Source organism: Dipodomys ordii, unplaced genomic scaffold (genome assembly GCF_000151885.1).
Source record: "Dipodomys ordii isolate 6190 unplaced genomic scaffold, Dord_2.0 Scaffold34, whole genome shotgun sequence".
In the NCBI taxonomy this organism is placed as follows: domain Eukaryota; kingdom Metazoa; phylum Chordata; class Mammalia; order Rodentia; family Heteromyidae; genus Dipodomys; species Dipodomys ordii.
This window is the reverse complement of record NW_012267250.1, coordinates 9,000,481-9,022,341: the sequence shown is the minus strand read 5'-3', so window position 1 is coordinate 9,022,341 and position 21,861 is coordinate 9,000,481. Positions and strand designations below refer to the sequence as shown.

Here is a 21,861-nt window from a genome sequence, read left to right as displayed (position 1 = left end):
CTAATTCAAATCAGCAATGCCTGCTTGTGCTGATAGTGATTCCGAGTCACAGTCATATTCGAGGACAGATTCCTGAGTATTTGACATAGCTCTGGGAAAAAGGATTTAAAAGGACTAATAGGAAAATTATCTAGGTAGTGATCATTCATCCAGCAAATAGTCATTACACTGGAGCTGGGGATATAGTTCAGTGGTAGAAGTACTTGCCTAGTATACCCACGACCCTGGATTCCATCCCCAGCATTGTAAAGGAAGAAAAAAAGCATTAATATGTACTGGACACTTCTCTAAGTACCAACGTCCCTATGGAGTTTGCTTCCCATAGTGGGGGGCATGCAGTGAAAACCAACCACTATGTGTTTTTATCAGATAATCGTTATTATTTTAAAGGAGAGGATGGAATGATTGAAGATACCATCATAGACAAAGGTAGCCAGGGGTGTTCTTTCTAGGGAGGTGCTGTTTGAGTAGAGTCCTGAATTAAGTGACTCATTATTTGCAGAGGACATGGCAGAGGTAGTTATCCCCATTCCACCTCCTCTACGACTGGAAAGCCAGGGGTGACTCAATAGCTAGGGGCTGGAATCATTAGGAAATGTCTACACATACACGCATGCACACATGCATGTATGTGGCTCACACTGGCTAACACCTAGGCAGGGATGTTGACTAAAGTTCTCCCCAAATGAGTTAAACAAAGGAGTAAGGCAAGCAAAATACCCAGAGAAACAGCTTCCAAAGTTCCAGGGAAGAGCATGTGCAGGCACACAACAAGTGTAAAAGACAATTGTTAAGGGGATCTAATAGCCAGAGAGAGAGGGGTGAAGAAAGGAGGAAGATGGTCAAGAAAAATCACAGAAGACCCCATGCACAATAAGAATACAGACATTCTGACACAATGATGTTGTATTGTTTTTAGGATCTTTGGTATCTCTACTGAAAATAAGACTGTGGCTATTGCTGCTATTATTGTTATTTGTGAAGAACCAAAGACCATTAACTTCAGATGGCCCTCTACTAAGTAGATTTTGTGTGGACAGTAGGAGGATAAGGCTTTCAACAGGTTGCTTCCCATGTGGAGAGCCATTAAGAAAACATCCAAGCCTTATCCAAGCTGGCCCATAATCTTCAGACTGCTGAAGATTCTAAAGCATCCTTGACTGTCCCACTTGGAGAAGCAGCTGTCTGGATAGTGAGTCCTGAGTAAGATGTTGGGGCTTCAATTGACTAAATGTGAGTGGATCCAGGACTTGGGAAGAAAGGTCAGGTGGCAAGCTCTGGTAATAACACTTCATGTGGAAAACAATGTCAACTGATGAAGTAAGGCACTGGAACTTTACTTCCTTGCTCTCAGCTCAGACTCTACCTCAGGGGTTCCTTCCTTGTATGGACATAGAGCATTTCCCAAGGCTTCCTTCCTACTTTTCTTCTCCTCCTCCAATCAAAAGTTAGCTCTAGAAAACCATCAAATTTTTCATTTCCAAGCTACTGGGGCACATGCTATTTTGACCAAGTGACCTGGACACCCTTTTCCTTTGAAAGAGAACCTGAATTTGCACCTATTAGCTTCCTCAAATAACAAAATGCAGTGGAAGTGGCATCATATGACTTTTAAGGTTGCATCAAAACAATGCTATGCATTTCTACCTTCTCTCTGGGAACACTAACTTTTGGAACCCAGCTACCATGCTCTAAGAAAACTCAAATGAAGCCAGATACTGATGTCTCACACCTGTAATCCTAGCTATTCAGAAGTCTGAGATCTGAGGATCAAGTATAGTTGTGGCTCAAGTAATAGAATGCCACCCTTGAGTGAAAAGAAAAAAAAAAAAAAACAAGAGACAACAGCCAGTCCCTGAGTCCAAGCCCCACTGCCAGCACAAAAAGAAAACGAGAGGAAAAGAAAGAACAAAAACCTGAATGATCTCAGAGGAGACCACAGGGAAAGATATGGCAGAAGTGTTCCTATGAACAATTTTACTTAGCCAAAATCCAACATGGACCACCCCAAAATGTGACTGTAGATACAAGCAGATGACTTTTGCCTTTCTTTCTCTACTGGCTACAAACCTTCCCTCAGAAGGCCCAAAATATTGAGGAATGTCCCAACCTGGCCCTGCTGTGTTCTCTCCAGATTTTTGACTCACAGAATCTGTGAACATAATAAAATGGTTCTTATATTCTACTAAGAATTGGGGTGGACTGTAATCCAGCAGTAATAACTAGGACAGGTGCTAATGACCAATGGTTTTAAAATATCTCCCTTTTTATGTAATAATGATGAGAGGCAGTAGGGTTGGTATGAAAACTTTAGGAATCAGGCTTGGGTTCAAATCCAAATCACTTAAGAACAGGGTAACGGGGTAAATGATAATCTCTAACTCTTGGTTTCTTCATCTATCAAATGGTATTGAAGGGATGTAGATGGACAAAGGTTAGTCCAAGGTCTGTCCTAAGGATCACAAAGCTTCAAGCAGTGGTCTTCTTCCTCCTTGGATGTTCCAATCCACTGGCCTCGGTTTCTGTCAGAAACCATCTTCTTGTCTAAAACCATCTTCTCCAAGGAGGTCCAAAGCACTCATGCAAGAAATGAGAAGCAGCTACCTCTGCTCAGAGATAGAATCTGAGTCTTGACATTCTCTCATGACCCCCACCAGTGTTGCTTGTCTATGTCACAATCAGAACAAGAAGCAGCAACTTGGCCTCCCACATATCTTCTTCTCTGTAAACAGTTTTTTGATAGCCTCTTGGTAAGCTCATTGTTCCACTTTTTTTTTGTCAGCCATAGGGCTTGAAATTTGGGGCCTGGTCACTATCCCTGAGCTCTTTTGCTCAAGGCTAGTATTCTATCTCTTAGAACCTTAGGGTAACTTCCTGTTTTTTGGTGGTTAATTGGAGAGAGGGGTCTCAAGAATTTTCCTGCCAGGCTGGCTTTGAACCGTAATCCTCAGATCTCAGTTTCCTGAGTAACTAGGATTACAGATGTGAGCCACCAGCACTCATTGTTGTACTTTTAAGCCAGTCTTGTGGACTGGCTGCCACCTCAGCTACTCTCTAGAGATTCTATTTTTCCTGATTCTAATGTGGACAAAGGTGGGTATGCAGAGGATGCTGTAGAGAAAAAGGATAGGGGCACTTAGTAGAGAGCCCTATTTCAGTGGTGAATACCATAGGTAATGTTGAAGAGAAAGAAGTTCTCCTTTTTCCCAGGGCAATCTTTCCTAAAGCAGGCAGACTATTTCTTTTTATTGAAATCACTAACTTTTTTTAATTTAAGAAATCACTAACTCGGGCTGGGAAGGTGGCTCAGTGGTAGAGCACTTGCCTTGCATGCTCGAGGCCCTGGGTTTGATTCCTCAACACCACATAAGAAAAAAGCCGGAAGTGGTGCTGAGGCTCAAGTGGTAGAGTGCTAGCCTTGAGCTGAAGAGCTGAAGGACAACGCCAGGCCCAGAGTTCAGGCCCCACAACCGGACCCAAAATAACCAAAAAATCACTAACTCTTAGGCATCTGGCACTACTATAAATTTTCAGATGCTTGACTCTTGGCTTTTATGAGAGAGGAAGTAAAGTCTCCTGTATCTTCTTATAAAAGAGTTGCACCCATCATTCAGACTCCATCCTCATAACCTAATTACCTCCCAAAGATCCCATGTCCAAATATTATTCACACTGGAGACTAGTTGAGAGGACACAAACATAGCTCCTAAGGACACAACTTTCCAAATTGGTGCAGAACTAGGGTGACTTCAACTCCAAAGTCCCTCTCTCAGCCCACTCTTCTTCATCTGAGCATCAGATGAATGATTGGTGGCAGCACTGGACCAAGTTTTTCCATTCTGATTTCTCTATCTTGAAGTACTACAGGGCCATGAATCTTTAGGTCAAGGCTTCAACAGGAAATTTCAGGCTCCCATTCTCTTGTGGGCCTTCACCTCTCTACTAGCAAGAGAGATGTGAGCCATCTTCTGCCCATCTCTGAGCCAGCTCTGAAGGCAGGGGCTCAGATCTGAGTTTGAGCAGCAGCAAAAGGCCCTCATTTAGTCCCTGGCCTCAGCCAAGGCTTCCCATTCCACCAATGAATCCTGGAAATCAGGATTGTTGGGCACTCGACAACACATAGAACTGAAACCTTGACCCTATTTTGGCTGCTTCTGTTATGTTTTCCACCAATTAGGATCTGAAAAGACCAACTAGACAATTCCTCAAGCATAAAGCAACTTTTGTTTTTTACTCACTGAGCCTGACTGTCCTCACAACAACCCTCTTAGTGTTATAAGTGCACAAGGTAGGACTGGAAACCCAGCTATTTGAAATCTAAAATTGGCTCTTTTATGAAGCTTCTCATTCAAGAAAACAGATGCTAAATATTTTACTAAGTTTGCACCAGAAGTATTGGAGCAGGATTTGTACTCATTTCAGGACTCATCCAACACCTCATTTACACTCTGCATCTATTTGTCAAAACCTTGATGGCCATAAAATGTACGTGACTTATTGCAGGACACAGAGAATTCTACTGGGGTTATTGAGTCCAAGGTTGGTTTCTATGCCTTACATCATGTCCCTTACCCTTAGGTATGTCAGATTGCTATTCACCCTAATCCCCTCTGATTATGCAGAACCCTTCTGTTCCCTGCTTGTATCTGTATCTGCACACTGTCTCTCTCATCAACAAAGCCTTCTTATCACTATGTACACTGAACTTCAGCATCAAGTTTCAGGTTCCTTTAAGTAAAATGTGCATCACATTTCCACTTCACTGATTGGCTAAAGTTTACCTTGGAATGGGATTCTGGAGTTGTCCAAAGTTCACTGGTGTAATCTGCGGTTACAGGACAGTAGATGACTGCTGAGTCTGGTCTGTGTGGGCTCTGGGGCCTCATTTCGCTATCTGAAGAGAGAAACAGAGACAGAGATAGACAAAAACAGAGAGAGAGAGAGAGAGAGGCCAGTTGATGGTAGGTGCCTCCTTACTAACCCCTATTCAGGAAACAGCACTTTAGGAGCAATTACCATAGCAAGAGATGCAGAAATTGAAGAGAAGATCCTGGAAACCCACCTCTAGATTTTTAGGAGGCATAAGTGAAATCCAGTAGGAAATCCTAGGTCATAGAAAGGAGCAAGTGGGGCACAGAACACACTGGAAACTTAGAGGAAGGCATCACAAGAAGAAGGCAAGTTCAGGGGTAAAGAGACCTGCACTGAGAAATGACTGGAGAATTTACAAACACTGTTCACTGTCTCCTGTGCCCCCCAATGACTTCTTCCCACATGCAACATGATTTCTCTAAGTCTTCCTCACAACAGGCCTCCGAGTTTTCACCTATGACACTGTGACATAGGAGAATTGGGAGAATTGTGATCAACTTTATAGACTTGGGGATGATGAATTAAGACTGGAGGTGAAATTTCAATCAGTAAATTCCACAGAGCCACAAGAGAGAATACAGAATCTAGAGCTCCTAGCAATAAGAGTTCCATTACAAAGATTCTGTTGGCATGCAATCGGGGAAGGAAACAGATAGAGGTGACCAAGTCTCACTTCTCTCAGAACTGGATTCCATTGGATTACAGTCATGGTGTAGGTTGTGGGGTGACAGAGTTAGCAGATTCACCCCATCACTGTCTGCTGTATATTTGTCTTTTCCAAATAAAACATAATGGATTAGTTTACTGTCGTGGAGTACAAAGCACCTCTCTTAGTTTGGGCCAACTGCTTTCACCCAAGGACATGTACTTTTTGGTTCATATGACTGACCCCAGCTCCTAACACAATTGCCAATAAAACAAGTGGCTTCATGGTCAATGACAAAGTCTTTTATATGAATTATGAGTGCCAAAGCAGCATAGCAAAAACAAAGCAGGTAGGTCCACTTTTATCATCCATCTCTTCCTACCTTATCTACCTTAGTTCTTTTATCAGACTGTGGTCTAGGCCAGAAGAGAATTCCTCTACCTTTTGGGGAAATCTATTACCCAAGCCTGCCTCTGAGCAGCAAGCTTCTCAGTAGGATTCCAAGACCTAGAGTATGACTTGGGAAGGAGAGCAGAGGTAGAAGAGCCTAACGATAGTCCAATCACAGCCCACTGAACAGGGTGGTTGTCATCAAGGCCATATGGTTGAGAGTTATTTAACTGAAGCAGTTGTCACTCTCTGGCCTAGCAGCTGCCTTGAAGTGTGCTATGTTGACCATTTGCTTTTTAAGCCTGCCCTGCTGCAGCCAAAAAGAAGGTCCAGTCACAGCCCTGGGAGTCTTTGTTCCTTTCCTTAGAATCCATTGGGAATTATGTAATGACAGGACATGATAGCTTTGACTCTTCTGGAAAAACCATTATGAGTTATGCTCTCTAACCTTTCTTCAAAGCACCAAGGGTATAGTAACTCCACCAAGATGTTTCAGCATTAGACTCACCCAAGGAAATTTTGAAAATTACAGATGTTTCTAAGTCATCATTACTGAAGAAAGGGACAACCAACCTTCTATATATTTTAAAGCTCTCTGTGAAATTCTGTTGAGCCAGATACACTTACACTTAACTTAGAGGGAGGTATCTACCTGCAAAAATCTTATACCCATAGGAAAGTCCATCCTGAAATTGTGAGTTTGCCTAGAATCAGAAAAGCATTGTACTGTGGTGTGTGTGTGTGTGTGTGTGTGTGTGTGTGTGTGTGTGTGTGTGTGTGTGTTGTAAGATAGGTAGGTGAAGAAGTACTAGGAGAATTTTTACTTCCCTTTCCCACACTACTCTAAGAATTTTGGTCTGATCTCTTACAGAAAAAAAAATGATACAAATAGAAACCAAGCAACTGGTTTTGTAATGATTTCTAGTCACAAACAGGAGGCCCCTGAATGACAGGCACAAAAGAGAAATTCCTTCTTAGTGGCGTGTCATAGCTGTTGCTCTCAATAGATGCATTGAGAGCACTAATTATTAAATTTTCAGAAAATTTTCAAGTCAATGAACATCAAGTTGATACCTTGAAATCAGTCATGATGGGAGTATTTACACCATAAGGATTAGAAACACTCCAAATCAGAGCTTTCTCTCTTCCCCTTGGACAGTAATTTCTAAATGTTTCTCACAGCCCAACTGCCTTCCTGACCTTCTTTGGGGGAAATAGTCTATTTAAATATATAAAGCATTTGACCATCAGCCATCCAGTCTTGATGACCAGAGAAGTGAGGTGTATTCCTCAAGCAGCCTGAAGACAGGTGTCATCAACAAGCAGGATAACTCAACATAAGAGGATGGATTAGCGTTTCAATGTAACAACTGGGGACCCTAAAAAATAACCTGGGCTGTATCTACAGCTGGAACAAGCCAGTCAAAAATGCACGTAAAGGCTAATGGGGTGTTCTTTAAACCCCCTAAGCCAGGGAGACTTGGAGATGGTCCAATCTATTTAAATGTGGCTGGCTCTCCAAAGGAACTGATCATCAGAATTTCATGGATAACTACCCTTTTATCTACTTACTCTTATTTTTGGAAAATTTGCAATTTCTGAGGTCTCTAGGCAAATGCAGTGCTGAATAGCCTCCTTCTCTGGACATCCTAACCCATCTCTACATGGCCTCTTCTTAAATAATTTTGAAGTTAGACAGCTCCCTGCTCTCCATACCAAACCATGCTATGTTTTGGAAGCTTCAGGTTGTCAAAAAGCTGTTTCTTACATTAAACAAGAGTGCTTCTCATTTCCCTGAGACCCCATTTGTTTACTGGGATCCTCTCCAGTAGAAGCCAGATGTGGAGACTCCACCATTTCTATGGAGTGAGCAGCACCCCCTGCCGTGTGCAAGAGCACTGTCCTCGGAGCCACCTCCAGGGCCTCTGCCCTGTCTGGAATCCCATGGAGGAGCAGCTTTCCCAGGGTGTATTTGTGTTATTGAATGTTTCACTCTGAAGAGCTCTGATAACAAAACTGCACTCCCGCCACACCATGTTGTTCTCTCCCCAGTCATTGAGTGTGATCTCCATTATTCATGACCTCTTCCAATTTCCTTAATGCCACAAGCTTTGTTGCCAGAGGTGCAAAATTGATTTTGTAAAATGGTTTACACACATTTTGAAGTGGTCTTGTTTACTTAACTGAAAGGCTTCTAACTTGGTCTGGGCATCAGACTGGGCCAGGAGGGGCAGGGCATTGAGTTTCTAGGCCACATTGCCTTGGAAACCATGAAGCTGTGAGATGAAGCTCAAGATGATCCCAGGTACACAGAGACCTTCTCCCTCAGGTGCTCCCACAGTATTCTCCCACACTGGATAAGTGCCACTGCAAAAGTGACTGCTAACGTCCACTCTGGCCAGTTTCCAGCCATAGGATTTCTCAAGAAATATTGTGACAATGGATTCCATTGAGGGTCCTAAGTGTTCAGAGTGGGAAGATCAGTTGGGCTCTATTTTCTGGGAAAGAGACAATGCAAGATGTGGTACCAGATGCACAGAAGTTTACACACCAACCATGCTGCTGCAACAGGACCCCAGCCTCTGCATTCTCATTTGGAAAATGGGCTGGTGTGCAGCATTAAATGATATAAACCATGGGAGAATCTACAACAAGGCACAAAGAAATATTTAGTAACCTTCATCCTCTAAGTACCAAGGGCTTCTTGATGATCTCTTCTGAGAATTGAAAAGATTTTTTTTTCAATTTATGTGGGAAAGTAAATTAGGGGAGGCATATTTTCACAAAATGAAGGGCAAAATATCCCATGAAACTAGGAAAACTGAGGGGAAGGGTTTGGTTGGGAAACCGCAGGGGAAATAATGAAAAGAATGATAAACTAACATGTTAAATGGTAAACCTTTTGTACAACTACATAAAGATAATTAAAAAACCTCACATAACCCAAATTGTACCATCTTAACCCTTTTATTTGTGTGTGTGCACAGTATAGGGGCTTGAACTTGGCCTGGGTATTGTCCCTTAACTTTATCATTCAAGGCTTACACCCAACCCCTTGAGCCACAACTCCACTTCCAGCTTTTATTCGTTCATTAGAGATAAAAGTCTCACAGACTTTCCTATCCAGACTGGCTTCTAACCTCAAACCTCAGATCTCAGCCTCCTAAATAACTAGGGTTACAGGCATGAGCCACCAGATCCCAGCTCTTAACCTTTTTTTTTTAAGTGTATAATTCATTAGAGTTTCTGTGGTTGTGCAATCAATCTCCAAAACTCTTTTCATCTTACAAAAGGAAAACTATGTACCCATTAAACAACTCCCATTCCTGCCCCCTCCTCCCCGCCACCAGATCCTGGCAACCACCATCTACTTTCTGTTCTATGAGTGAAACCCCTTCATAGCATAAGTAAAACCATGCATGTTTGCTTGATTGAGGTTGGTTTATTTTTGAATGCTTATTTCACTCAGACTTATGTCCTTCAGGCTCATCTATGTTATAGCATGTATCAGAATTTGCTTTCTTTTAAAACTGAATATTTGTGTGTCAGAGAGCGAGAGATTTTGCTTATCTATTAATCTGTTGATGATGGCTATCTGTTGGTAGATTTTGGCTATTGTGAATAATACTACTATTAACATATTTCCTTTAAAAAATGAAGGGCAAAGAAACACACAACAGATTGCACAATACCCTTAACACAACTACTGATACTGTGGAACTCACTGAACCCTTCTCCACATTAGCTGAGCTGTGTGACATACAAGCAAAAATTTAAATTTATTTTGTTTTTGAATTTTCTTTTGATATTTATTATTTCCTCCTTTATTTATTTTTGGCCAAAACATTATGTGACAAATCTGTGAATAAGGTAGGCTTCTTGTGTTTTATACATCACTTTCAAATATGGGGAAACTGAGGTAGAAAAATATTACATAGCTAATTCAAGATCAAGACAACTAGTAAGTGATAGCTTTGGATTTGAACCCAGGAACTCCTTCTCCAGAGTCCAAGCCCTAAAATCTCTGCCCTAGGTGGTAACATTCATATAAGATTCTGGATTTCCCAGGGCGACCCTCTCAGGATTTCTCCTCCAGAGACTCATCATTTTTGTTGGCATTGAGGTTTAAATTAACCTTTTTCTTTCCTTCTTTAATTCTAAAAATGAAGGGAGAGAAAGAGAGAGGGTGGAAGCCAATCTACCAGCTCATGTCTGGGAAAGAATCACTATTAGACCCAGAAAGCTAAGATGCATCGGAAGGGCTAGTTTAGAATATGAGTTACTTCACACACAAATCTTCCCCTGTTAAGCTTTGCTTTATACTGAACCCCAAATAGTGGCTCCAGGTACCTCACAGATGGCCAGATAAGTGTGTAAGCTGTACATGACAGCTATTCTTATCACCTTCCTGGATACTAAAAGATGACTCTGGCATAAGCAACTAGGCAAGAAAAATAGGCAATGATGTGTCTGATGGCTTACTCTCAGAGTTAATATCTGAAAGGTGCTCAGAACATTGCCTGTAAGCATTTGTTTAATTTATTCATTGATCCCCTTTCCCTGGCCTGGAGTGGGTGAAGTGTTATGTAAGGCAGGGTTTCTCGAACTTTCTCAGGCACACATCATCATCTTGGACTCTTCCTGAAATGTCAATTTAATTTAGAAACTTTGAGATGGGAGTCAAAGATTGCATTTCTAATGAGGCAACACAGACATCACTGATCCATGGACCAGACTTTTTGAGTACTGAGGGTGTGAAGCACTGATAGCATAGACCAGAAAGTCAATCTCATTATGGGAAGGGGCCAAGACACAGTCTGAGGATCCAGAGTGCATTGCAGGCTGGAAGTTTGGCCTTGCAAACCATCCTCCCTTTCTGGGCAAATGAATCTGAGCAGGAGGCCTCCCTCAGCCTGGCCAGGAGTGTGGCAATGAGCCATTTCCACTGACACCTTGGCCACTTCTCAAGCATGAAGGAGGCCCTTGGCCAGCAGACTAAAAAAGGAACTGCCCAGGAGAAGTTAAACTCTTCAAGCCTCTAGTTCTCTACAAGATAAGCACCCATCTCTTTGAGATTCAAAACATGCAGCTGTGTCTCAAAATCCTCATCTTTTGCACCACACCACACAATTTCCCAAACACCATGGCTCTAAACAGATGGCCCATTATTTATTTGATCAAATGTTTTCTTATGTCACTAAGAAGTCCCTCCCCAGCCAGACATGGCTGCTCAGAGCCCTCAAGAGTTCCTTTTGTGTCCTCTCCAGCTTCTAAACCCTCACTTTTCAAAGTATGGTCTGTGGGCCAGTAGCCTCAACATCCCAGGAGCTTGCTGGAAATAAATGCAGGCTCTTACGCTCTCTCAGTCTTGCTGAGTCAGAAGTCTCTTTTCACAAGATCCCTAGTGATTTATGAGCTTGTGAAAGTCAACGAAGTCCTGGCCTCAGCCATTTTTTATTTATGCATTTGTGTCACATGCATTCTCATCCTCCCATCTCACTTCCCTTTCGCAAACAGGTCATCGTGACCTGGGGGATGGTGTCGATTTAGCCTCCCTCTTACTCTCCCTGGTTACCTCTGCTTTCAGAGGCTTCCAGACCATTCTTTAGCTTCCTCCACCCCAGGCCATTCCAATGCCTTACCCTCTCCTTAAAGCAATGCCAGAATGTGTCAAGAAAATCTTAATTTTTATTTTCTTTTGAAATAAGAGATCATTTGCTTAATTCGATTTTAAACTCTCAGCACATGTTTGTTTTCAGTTGCTCATTGGACCTCTGGGACCACTCTCACGCCAACGTAAGCAGTCTTCCCTGGTTGGACAGAGACAAAGCCATGCAGGGATGGCTTGCTTAGAGTTCTTGTCTTTGTAGCAACTTTGTAAGAAGAAAAACCCAGAAAAATTGGAGGCAACTGCTATTGCTTATGAGGCAACCAGCCCAGGTCATTCAGGGGCAGGGAAGGTTATTTTGTAAGGAGTAGTTTTTAGAGAAGAGCCAGCAGATAGTTCCTTCAAGGCCTCAAGTTTCTGAGGACTATTTAGCCTTGGAGAACGAATGACCTAGTCCCCCTTCTTACCCTCTATGAAAACTTGGGAGATGGATTTTCCTTCATAATCTTGTCTACTGATTTCTTTCAGAACATAAAAATACAAACAGACAGCCTGTATAATACAAATACTTGTATCAAAGAAAATAGAACCCAAGCCAGTGGCTCACACCTATAATCCTAGCAACTCAGGAGACTGAAGTCTAAGGATTATGGTTCAAAACAAGGTTGGGCAGGGAAGTTTGTGACACTCTTATCTCCAAAAAAATCACCAAAAAAATCAGAAATGGAGCTGTAGTTCAAGTGGTAGAATGCTTGCTTTGATAAAAAAAAAAAAAAAAAAGCTCATGTACAATGCAGAAACTCTGAGTTCAAGCTCCAGGAGTGGCAGAACAAAAAAGAAAGGAAAGAAAGAAAGAAAGAGAGAGAGAAGGAAAGAAAGAGAGAGAGAAAGAAAGAAAGAGAGAAAGAAAGAAAGGAAGAAAGGAGGGAGGGAGGGAAAGAAGGAAAGGAGAAAGGGAGGGAGGGAGGGAAGGGAGAAAGGGAGGGAGGAAAGAAGGAAGGAAGGAAGGAGAGAAGAGAAAGAAAGAAAGACAAAAAAGAAAGAAGGAAGGAAAGAGAGGAAAGGAAGGAAGGAAAGGAAGAGAAAAAGAAAGAAAGAGAAAGAGAGAAAGACAGACAAAAAAGAAAGACAAAAAAGAAGAAGGACAAAAAAGAAAGAAAGACAAAAAAGAAGAAGGAAAGGAAGAAAATAAGAATGGTTCTCCCAGGAAACATGATCTCTGACAGCATTGAGTCTGTTTTCTTCACATGTTGATATGTATGTGTGTGTACATGTATGTGAGTGTGTGTGTGTGTGTGCATGGGCACGCGCACACACACGCACAGCGCTAGTACTTGAACTTAACTCAGAGCTGTGAGGTCACACTTGGATTCTTCCCTCATGATTCATTTTTAGGAGAATGAAGAAAGGGAGGATATTGATCAAGATGCATTGTACTTATAAACTGGCATGTGGAGTTGTAACCCCTTTGTATCACTACTAAACAGTAATAAAATGTAATTTTTAGAAAGAACATAAAGGCAGTTCACTGCCAATATACCAGTGAATAACTAGCCATAGATAGCCAGAGAGATAGATATCTCAGTCTACTTGTCCATCAAAAAATAAATGGGGAAAGAAAACATGATACATATACATAGTGGAATATTATTCAGGCCAAAACAAGATTAAGATCATGCCATTTGCAGAAAAATGGATAGAAAAACGGTTCCCTCATATTAAAGGAAGCAAGCCAGAATCAGAAGCACAAAAATTGTCTCTTTTTCTTTCACATGCAGAATCTAGAATTTTTTAAAAAGAGAAAAGACATGAAATCTAAAAGGAATCAATTGAGGAAGATGAGCAACCAATGTGAGGGAGGGAGGAAAAGGTAGGAGAAGATGGTGGGGGAAAATATGATCAAAACGCATACTATGAAAGCATGAAGGGGGCTGGGAAGGTGGCTCAGTGGTAGAGCGCACGCCTTGCATGCCAGAGGCCCTGGGTTCGATTCCTCAGCACCACATAACAAAAAAAAAAAAGCCGGAAGTGGTGTTGTGGCTCAAGTGGTAGAGCGCTAGCCTTGAGCTGAAGAGCTGAGGGACAGTGCCCAGGCCCAGAGTTCAGGCCCCATGACCGGACCCCCCCCCCAAAAAAAAGCATGAAAATATCTTAGAAACCCACTAGTATGTAAATTTTATAATACCAAAATCTTCTTCACTGTAAAAGACAATAACAATGCTTCTTTCTGAAAAAACTTAAAGATGGTGCATTTTATGCAAAAGGACATAATTTATAAGATATAAATGTGCATGTGTTATGTTTCTTACTAACCTAACCATCACCAGGTTACTAAGAGAACCTCCAAAATATTCGTAAAATTTTAATTCAGTTGTCTTTGATTACTATATTTCACAATTTTCTATTTTTCCCCTTAATTTTTATTAATTTACTTTGTAGTCTGGATGATGGAACCTAAGGCCTTGTGCATAGTAAGTAGGTGCTCTACCACTACATCCCAATATTGTATCTCACAATTACCATTCATATAAAAGCCATCATTTAAAATATATTTTTTGAATTTGTCATGGAGAAGATTTTCTAGCTGGGCACATAGTAGCTCAACTTATCATATCAGTGGTATAGAAGGCTGAAACCAGGAAGTTCAGGAGTCTAAGAGACCTTTGGCAGAAAAAGCAGGGAGACATCATCTCAATGGAAAAAGTTCAGTATGATGGCATGGTCTTGTCACTCTCAGCTATGCAGGAATCTAAAAATAGGAGGATCATTATCTCGGTGCACAAGACAGGACATATGACTCTACATCAAAGTAATAATAACCAGCCCAATACAGTACTAGAGCCATTGTTCAGTGCCTTCCTAGCATGTTAAAGGATATGAATTCAAACACCAGCAATGAAAGAAAGCATACGCTTGTCATAGTATAAATATGGGTGACAATTCCTTTATCAATTTAGTACCTTGATTTATATTTTTATCATTTTCAGACATCTGATAAGAAGCTTTATTTGTGCTCTGGTAGAAACCTTACATACCAATCTGCTTCCAGCACAGGCCAAAAACTGAGTCTCTTCCACTCTGATGGGATCTCTCCCTCCTCTAACAGACAACTGCATTGCAAGGTTTTGCTGGGAGACCTGGAAAGACCTGCCCTTAGACCCTGTGGTGAATCCACCTGTACCTGAACCTCCTGATGTGAAACAAGAAGGCAGCACAAGTTTTGTGAGTTCCAATTGTGTTCATTTTGAGGATTCCTTTTATTTATTTATTTTTGGTAGGGGAATTCTACCAAAGAAAGGACAGGAAAACTACAAATACAAAATGCAATTGAAAGAAAACATTTCAAATGAGAAAAGAAATAACACATTGTACAAATAAAAAAAGCTTTTAAAAACACAAAAGTATAATTTTTTGCAAGTCTTTCCATTTCCCCACAAATGGTACATATACTTCTTTCTATAATGGATCAGTAGAATTCCATTGTTTATATATACCACATTTTCTTGATCATTTGTCATTTGATGGGCATCTGAGTTGATTCCATATCTTGGCTATGGTAAAAAATACTGCAGTGAACATGGTTGTGCTGGTAGCTTTAGTGTGCCCTTGTTTGTTAAGAAAAAATTATATTAAGCAAGTAAGCCAGACCCAAACAAACATAAGTTGCATAGCTTCCCTCATAAAATGTGCCTATAAATCTGCAAGTCAACACACTAGATAGTAAAAACAAACAAACAAAAACAAACACACAAGAAATTATACAGGTCTTTTGCCGTTCACACAGAGTGAGACCAAAGGAGAATATTCTTAGGCGAGGATCACAAAGTCACAATAGCTATGTGCATCTGATCATACAGAGTAGTATTTATCAAAATGCGCTCCAAGGAATGGAAACAAGGGCCTTTTTCTTTGTTGCTGTTTTTGTTTTCTTTTCCTTTTGTCTTGTTTGTTTGCTTATCTGTCTTTGGGACTGTAAGGGAGCACAGAAATGAAGGGACAAAGGGTGAAGAAAATGCAGCAGTGGTACTCACTATACCCTATGTTAAAAATGAACTATACAAGTTGTGGATAGGAATGAGAGGAAAAAATTGGGAGAGAGCAAGGAAAAGGGTGATATTGTTCAAAAAGAAATGTACTCTTTGTCTGATTTATGTAACTGTAACCTCTCTGTACATCACCTTTAAAATACAAAAATGCAAAATACATAATAAAAAATAAATAAAACTCCACAAAAATATCACAATCATAACAAAAGTTTCCATTATTTCTTTTCAAGACACTTTTTGCTTTTTTTTTTCCTGAAGACTCTTCAATCACCTCTTCATACAACAATAACTTCAAAGAATCAGCACTAAAGGAAAATAGGGAAATAATTCAGTCCTTCCTGGACCAGGGTTGACCAGAGGTTTTGTTTGTCTCTTTCCTTAGGCTGTCAAAACTTCAAATTTATTTCAGCTTCACAACTTATTATTAACTGTCTGTATATTTTGTAATTATTCCTGCATTTGGGATCCCTCTGGTTTCTTCATTCTATAAGCTAGTAAATTTCAAGGAATTTCAAGCTTTTTTGTCCGGGGATAAGATGATAAGAGTCACCGGTTTGCTGGGGTCTTTTGTCACACGGCAGAGCAGCAGCATTCTTAGCATCCAGAATGATATTAGGGGGATAGCATAAGAAGTGACTATGAACCACATAAATACACCCATGGAAACTCAAACTCAATGTCTTCCCAACTCCACTTCCCCTTCATAGTTCAGAAATATGCCTGAAATCCTGGCAGACACCTCAGACACACAGCTAAGTGTGGATGAGGAAAGACAATAGTCAGAACCAAGTGAAGCAAAGTATCAAATTGACAAGGATTAAATGTGTGAGTACTAGGTAGTCACATATGTTAAGGCCTAGCACCATAAGGCCTAGAACCATGATCAGGCCCCTCCTGGAGCCTAAAATAGGATGGGTATAATGAGGAGACTTGGAGTCTTGAGCCTCAGCAACTTAAAGGTTATTTCTGCCTGTGTGGCTTCCTCAGAGATAATTCTGCTGCTGAATGTGGAAAGAGGAAATAGGCTCTGGCAGACAGCAACAGCAGCTGTCCGCTATGTCATGGTAGCTTTTCCCTACTTGTCAGTAAGTCCATTTTTCTCCTGTGATGAAATATATCCTCACAAAATATTTTGCCTCCCTCAATTATAATAACATTTTGCTTTTACTCTTTGTTTTCGCTTTTTATCCCATTTTTATCTGATAGAGTCATTCTCCTCTTACAAGGCCCAGGATGATTATTGCCTTCATTATGGGGCTTGAACTCAGGGCCTAGTTGGTGTCAGTGAGCTTTTTTGCTCAACACTAGTGCTCCACCACTTTGAGCCACAGAGCCACTTCCCAGTTTTCTGGTAATTAATTGGCAATAAGTTATTTATTTTTTTATTTCTTTTCCCCCTCTTTTGGTTTATTCCCTGTTGTCATTGATTTTATTTCTGTATCCACTGTCCTATATATGAGTATATCTGATTTAGAGAAGGGAAAGGGAATCACAGAAACAGTGAGACAAAGGATGAACCTATGCAACTGTGATCCTCACTAGACACTAGGTTGGAAATGAACTTTAAAATCTAGACCCCAAATTCTGAGTGCTCTACTTGGTCATTTGCATCCTGAGCTCCAATACATTCCTCAGCTTTCTAAGAAGTCAGGGATAGGGGTGGGAGATGAAATCAAGTCTGTGACTGTGGACACTGAGAGGGGAAGGGACAACTCTAGATGAACACAGGAGCTGCTCCTGACAGAAGCTGTATATTTATTTATCTGTGTTGCGATGTCTTTCCTTGTGTTAATGAACACGCAGATTTTGGGGAAAGAAAGGTTGGGGGAAGTGGGAAGAAACGAGGGAAGGGGTAACACTGCTCAAAAAGAAATGTACTCATTACCTTACGTAACTGTAACCCCTCTGTACATTGCTTTTACAATAAAATAAAATCTTATTTAAAAAAGAAAGAAATGTACTCATAACCTTAATTATGTAACTGTAACTCTTCTGTACATGACTTTTACAATTTTTCTTTAAGAAAAGAGTCTCCTGGGGCTGGGAAGGTGGCTCAGTGGTAGAGCGCTTGCCTTGCATGCCTGAGGCCCTGGGTTCGATTCCTCAGCACCACATAAGCAAAAAAGAAAAAAGCCAGAAGTGGCACTGTGGCTCAAGTGGTAGAGTGCTAGCCCTGAGCTGAAGAGCTGAGGGACAGTGCCCAGGCCCAGAGTTCAGGCCCCACGAACAGACCAAAAAAAATAGAAAAAAGAAAAGAAAAGAATCTCCTGCCCTGGTTGTCTTTGAACTGCGATCTTCAAATCTCAGCTTCCAAATTAGCTAGGATTACAAGTGTGAGCCACTGGCACCCAGCTCCTTTCATTAGCCTTTATTTTTTTTCTTGTTTGTTTGTTTTGGTGGTGATACTGGGGTTTGAACTCAGGGTCTCACACTCACTAGTCAAACGCTCTACCATTTCAGCCATGCTCCCAGCCCATATCCATTTTAGTTATTTTTCAGATAGTCTTGTGATTTGGCCCAGAGCCAGCCTTGGATGATGATCTTCCAATCTTTGCTTCCAAAGTAGCTGAGATTACAGGCATGAGCCACGGCATTATAGCAATAGCAATGGCTATTATTTCCCTGTTTTAGGGTCTTCAAAATCTGTTTCTGAGAATACTAACCCTTTAAGCTACTCTGTTAAAGAAAATAGATCTGTGATCAAAGGGTTTGTTAAGGGGGGTGGGTAATCTGTCACTCTGGGTATATAATCTCTTTCCTTCTCTGTTTCTCTACTTCTTATTCAGAATTCATATTAACACTTAAGTTTCTGAAGAGTCTTAAAGTCAAAAAACACTCATTACTGAGAGCTTACTTTCAACCAGGCTGCTCTAGTCTACCTCCCTTAATTCTTTCTCCCAACTACAGAATAGCTTAATGTCTCAGATGAGAACCACTAAGGTTTTCACACCTCCATGAATAAGTGAAATATATAAACTTTGAACTTAGATGCTCCTAGCATTCTGTTTTATCATCAATTTACTTTTGTGTAAATCAGAACTCCCTAATAATCACAGACCTGCTTTCTATACATTCCTCATTAAATCACCCACAAAAATACTCCCAAAAGAATCTTTCTACTGGCTGTACAGCCATTATGTCACTGGTAAGTCCCCCACACCCTACTTATGGCAGTCATTTTTGTGTTTCTTGTCTCTGCCCACAGACCACAAACCCATTGGTTCAGCCATCTTAGCCCTGAGCCTCCTCCGTCTCTGACACAAGTTGGGTATTCAATACATAGTTGCAGACTGAACATGTGTGGAGAGCATTATCAACAGTCCCAACTTACATGTTATTTCAAACAGAAAGAAGCAAATCCAATAAACACTGGAAAAATAGAAACTAGAAAGGATTTCTATTTCTCTAAATCTCTTTATACTACTCCATGTCTGCTGTTTACCAAGTAAGTAGGAAAAGTCAAAAGCAACCACAAACTGTTTTAATAGTCATGCTTAAATTCAATTTGGAATCAGCACAGAGAAATATTTAATTTGAAGGCTCCTGACTGAAAAGGCCTGGAAAGAGTAGCTAATAAAACTGAGGAGAAAATTGTAGCCTAATATATTTATTTGGAGCTTGGAAAGAGGAAATGCATCCTCACTAATGTTTGAGAATTTGCGTCATGGAGACACAAATACTCTTCCTTTGGATCAAAGCAAGTCAGTCAATTCAGGTTCTCATTTCAACTGGACATAGGAGAATGCAGTTAATCAGCAGTGCAGAAGAACTTTTGAGAAGTGCCAGGTTCAAGTCATAAATGATCTCCATTTCAGCAAAATTGGGGTATACTTTTCATTGGTTAAAATGAATGTTTCAGGTAGAGCAGAAAGAATCTCAGCACATTGGCACACTCATTTTCAAAGAGTTAATCTAAACATATTTTGGTAACAATATAAACAAGCCTTGCCCTCTTCTGCAATGTCTTTTAAGCAAACAAAATGGCTCATCTAAAAACTCCCTTAATGATGTTATAAATATATCACATGTCATGAATCCATAGAACACCATTTTAGTTTCAAGAAGCCAGTCCAAGTCTTCAGTATAAACATCTCTAAAGAGCACAAGCCTCTGCAGGTAGCAAGACACTGGCCAGAGTTGCCAACAACCCATCTGGCAGACTAAACCTAATCTTCACATGACCTTCAGGGTGACCTTGCTCCTGAAGTTTAAGCTATTAACAGCCTCCTAGGATCTATTCAGTAGAATCTGAGCCAATAACTCCTCCTGGGCCTGAATTTTCTCCTTTGGCCTCATTTCCCATCACTGTCTCCATACAGAAGCATTTTGAGCTTCTTCTATCTGCTGTTATAATTTATTCTTCTACAGTTTTTCTCAAAATGTATTTCTCTCAGTTCTTACCCATCTTTTCTCATTTCTCTGACTCTCCCTGCCTATTCAGCTTTAAAAGTCTTGAATGATAACATTTAAAAAAAAAGAAATGCTTGGCCCACCAATGCCACTGCTAAATACACACACACACACACACACACACACACACACACACACACACATCTCCAAGAGAAATGAAAGCATGCTCACATAAAAATTTGTATGCAGGTGGGTGCTGGTGGTTTATACCTGTAATCCTAGCTACTCAAGAGGCTTAGATCTGAGGATCACAGTTCAAAGCCAGGCCCAGCAGGGAAGTCCATGAGACTCTTATCTCCATTTAATCTCCAGAAAACCAGAAGCGGCACTGTGACTCAAGTGGTAGAGTACTCGCCTTGAGCTGAAGAGCTGGAAGACAGCACCCAGGCCCAGAGTTCAAGTCCCACAACTGACCAAAAAAAAAATTGTATACAAATGTCCACAGCAGCATTATACACAATACCCCTGAGGTGGAAGTAAGCCAATTGCCCATCAATTAATAAACTGTCACATAAATGTGTTACATCCATACAGAGGAATATTATTTGGAAATTAAAAAAGAAATGAAGTACTGATATATTCCACAGCATAGATGAATCTTAAAACTGTGAAAAAAGCCAATGAAAATGGGTTTTAAGGCGATGCTATTCACATTAAATGACCAGAATAGGTAAATCTAAAATGGCTAAGACTAGAAGAGTTGAGGGAATTGGAAGGTGACTGCTAACATTTCCTTACTTTTTAGAATGATTTAAGTGTTTTAAAATAGACTATGGTGATGAGTGTATAGTTCTATTAAAATGCTAAGAGCCATTATTAGCTTGTACTACACTCGAACAAAGCAATTGTGTACTATTTAAATTTTCTCTCAATGGAAGAATTTCCCAAACCAGTTGTTAACTATCTCCACCCCTGGGACCTTTTCTTAACATTTCCTCACATCATCCTGTGAGTCAAACTGTCCTTGGCACATACATTTTATCACCAATTTAGAGAAATGAAGAGCAGTCATTTTGCCAAGTGCTTGATACCTAATATTCTTTATTATTTCCAATAAACCTGTGAGCCTGAAAAAGATACCAAATATAATTAATAAAACGTAAATTAGGTATAGCATATACTGCTGGATCACCTATCTCTTTTTGAAGAAAAGATTCACAGTTAATCAGTGTCACACTTGTTTATAGCACATGAACAATTAAACTTACCTGGTTTTTAATTATCAATACAGATCAGCCTGTTTCAGTCTGAAACCAACTTGAGAATTTTCTTCAAGAGTACATTTTGCCAAGAAAGTGGATGGACTTTTTAGAGATTTAACTTGGCAACTATAATATTGCTAATTAACTATAATATTGCTAATTATAATTTAACTAGTTATGTTAGTTAAATGAATCTTCAATTACTTAAAATATTTCCAATTAGACCTGAGAAACACCATTGATCCCCCAATACTGATATCAGAGATTGTGTATGAAAAACCACACTAACCTGTTACTAATTCACAAACAGTACAGAAAATTATCCACTGTGGCTAGTTATATTAATTATGCATATATTATGTATGCATGAGAACTAAACTGTTGATCTATTGATAATGATTGTGTGAATACATGAAGTCTAATTCTTCTTTTGTTTTACAGTCCTACGGCTTGAACTTAGGGCCTGGGAACTATCCCTGAGCATTTGTATGATTAATTGGAGGTAAGAATCTCACAGACTTTCTTGCCCAGCCTGGCTTCAAACCATGATCTTCAGATCTCAGTCTCCTGAGTAGTTACGATTACAGGTATAAGCCACTAGTGCCTGGCTTGAAGTCTAAGTCTTAACGTTCATACTTATTATAGAAAATTAGGTGGAGAAACGATATTTCTCTTAACTGCAGCATC

The 21,861-nt window shown here is 40.4% G+C and overlaps 1 protein-coding gene across 1 annotated transcript in view; it reads right to left on the bottom strand.

Moving 5' to 3' along the window:
- Cdk1 (cyclin-dependent kinase 1) overlaps positions 1 to 21,861 on the bottom strand; it is a 67,050-nt gene continuing 45,189 nt past the window's right edge. Inside the window, exons 10-12 of the mRNA XM_013017049.1 lie at positions 4,782 to 4,894; positions 2,148 to 2,152; positions 1 to 91 (exon numbers count right to left, since the gene is read on the bottom strand). Of these exons, the coding sequence (XP_012872503.1) occupies positions 1 to 91; positions 2,148 to 2,152; positions 4,782 to 4,894 (209 nt within the window). The remainder of the gene's footprint in view (positions 92 to 2,147; positions 2,153 to 4,781; positions 4,895 to 21,861) is intronic.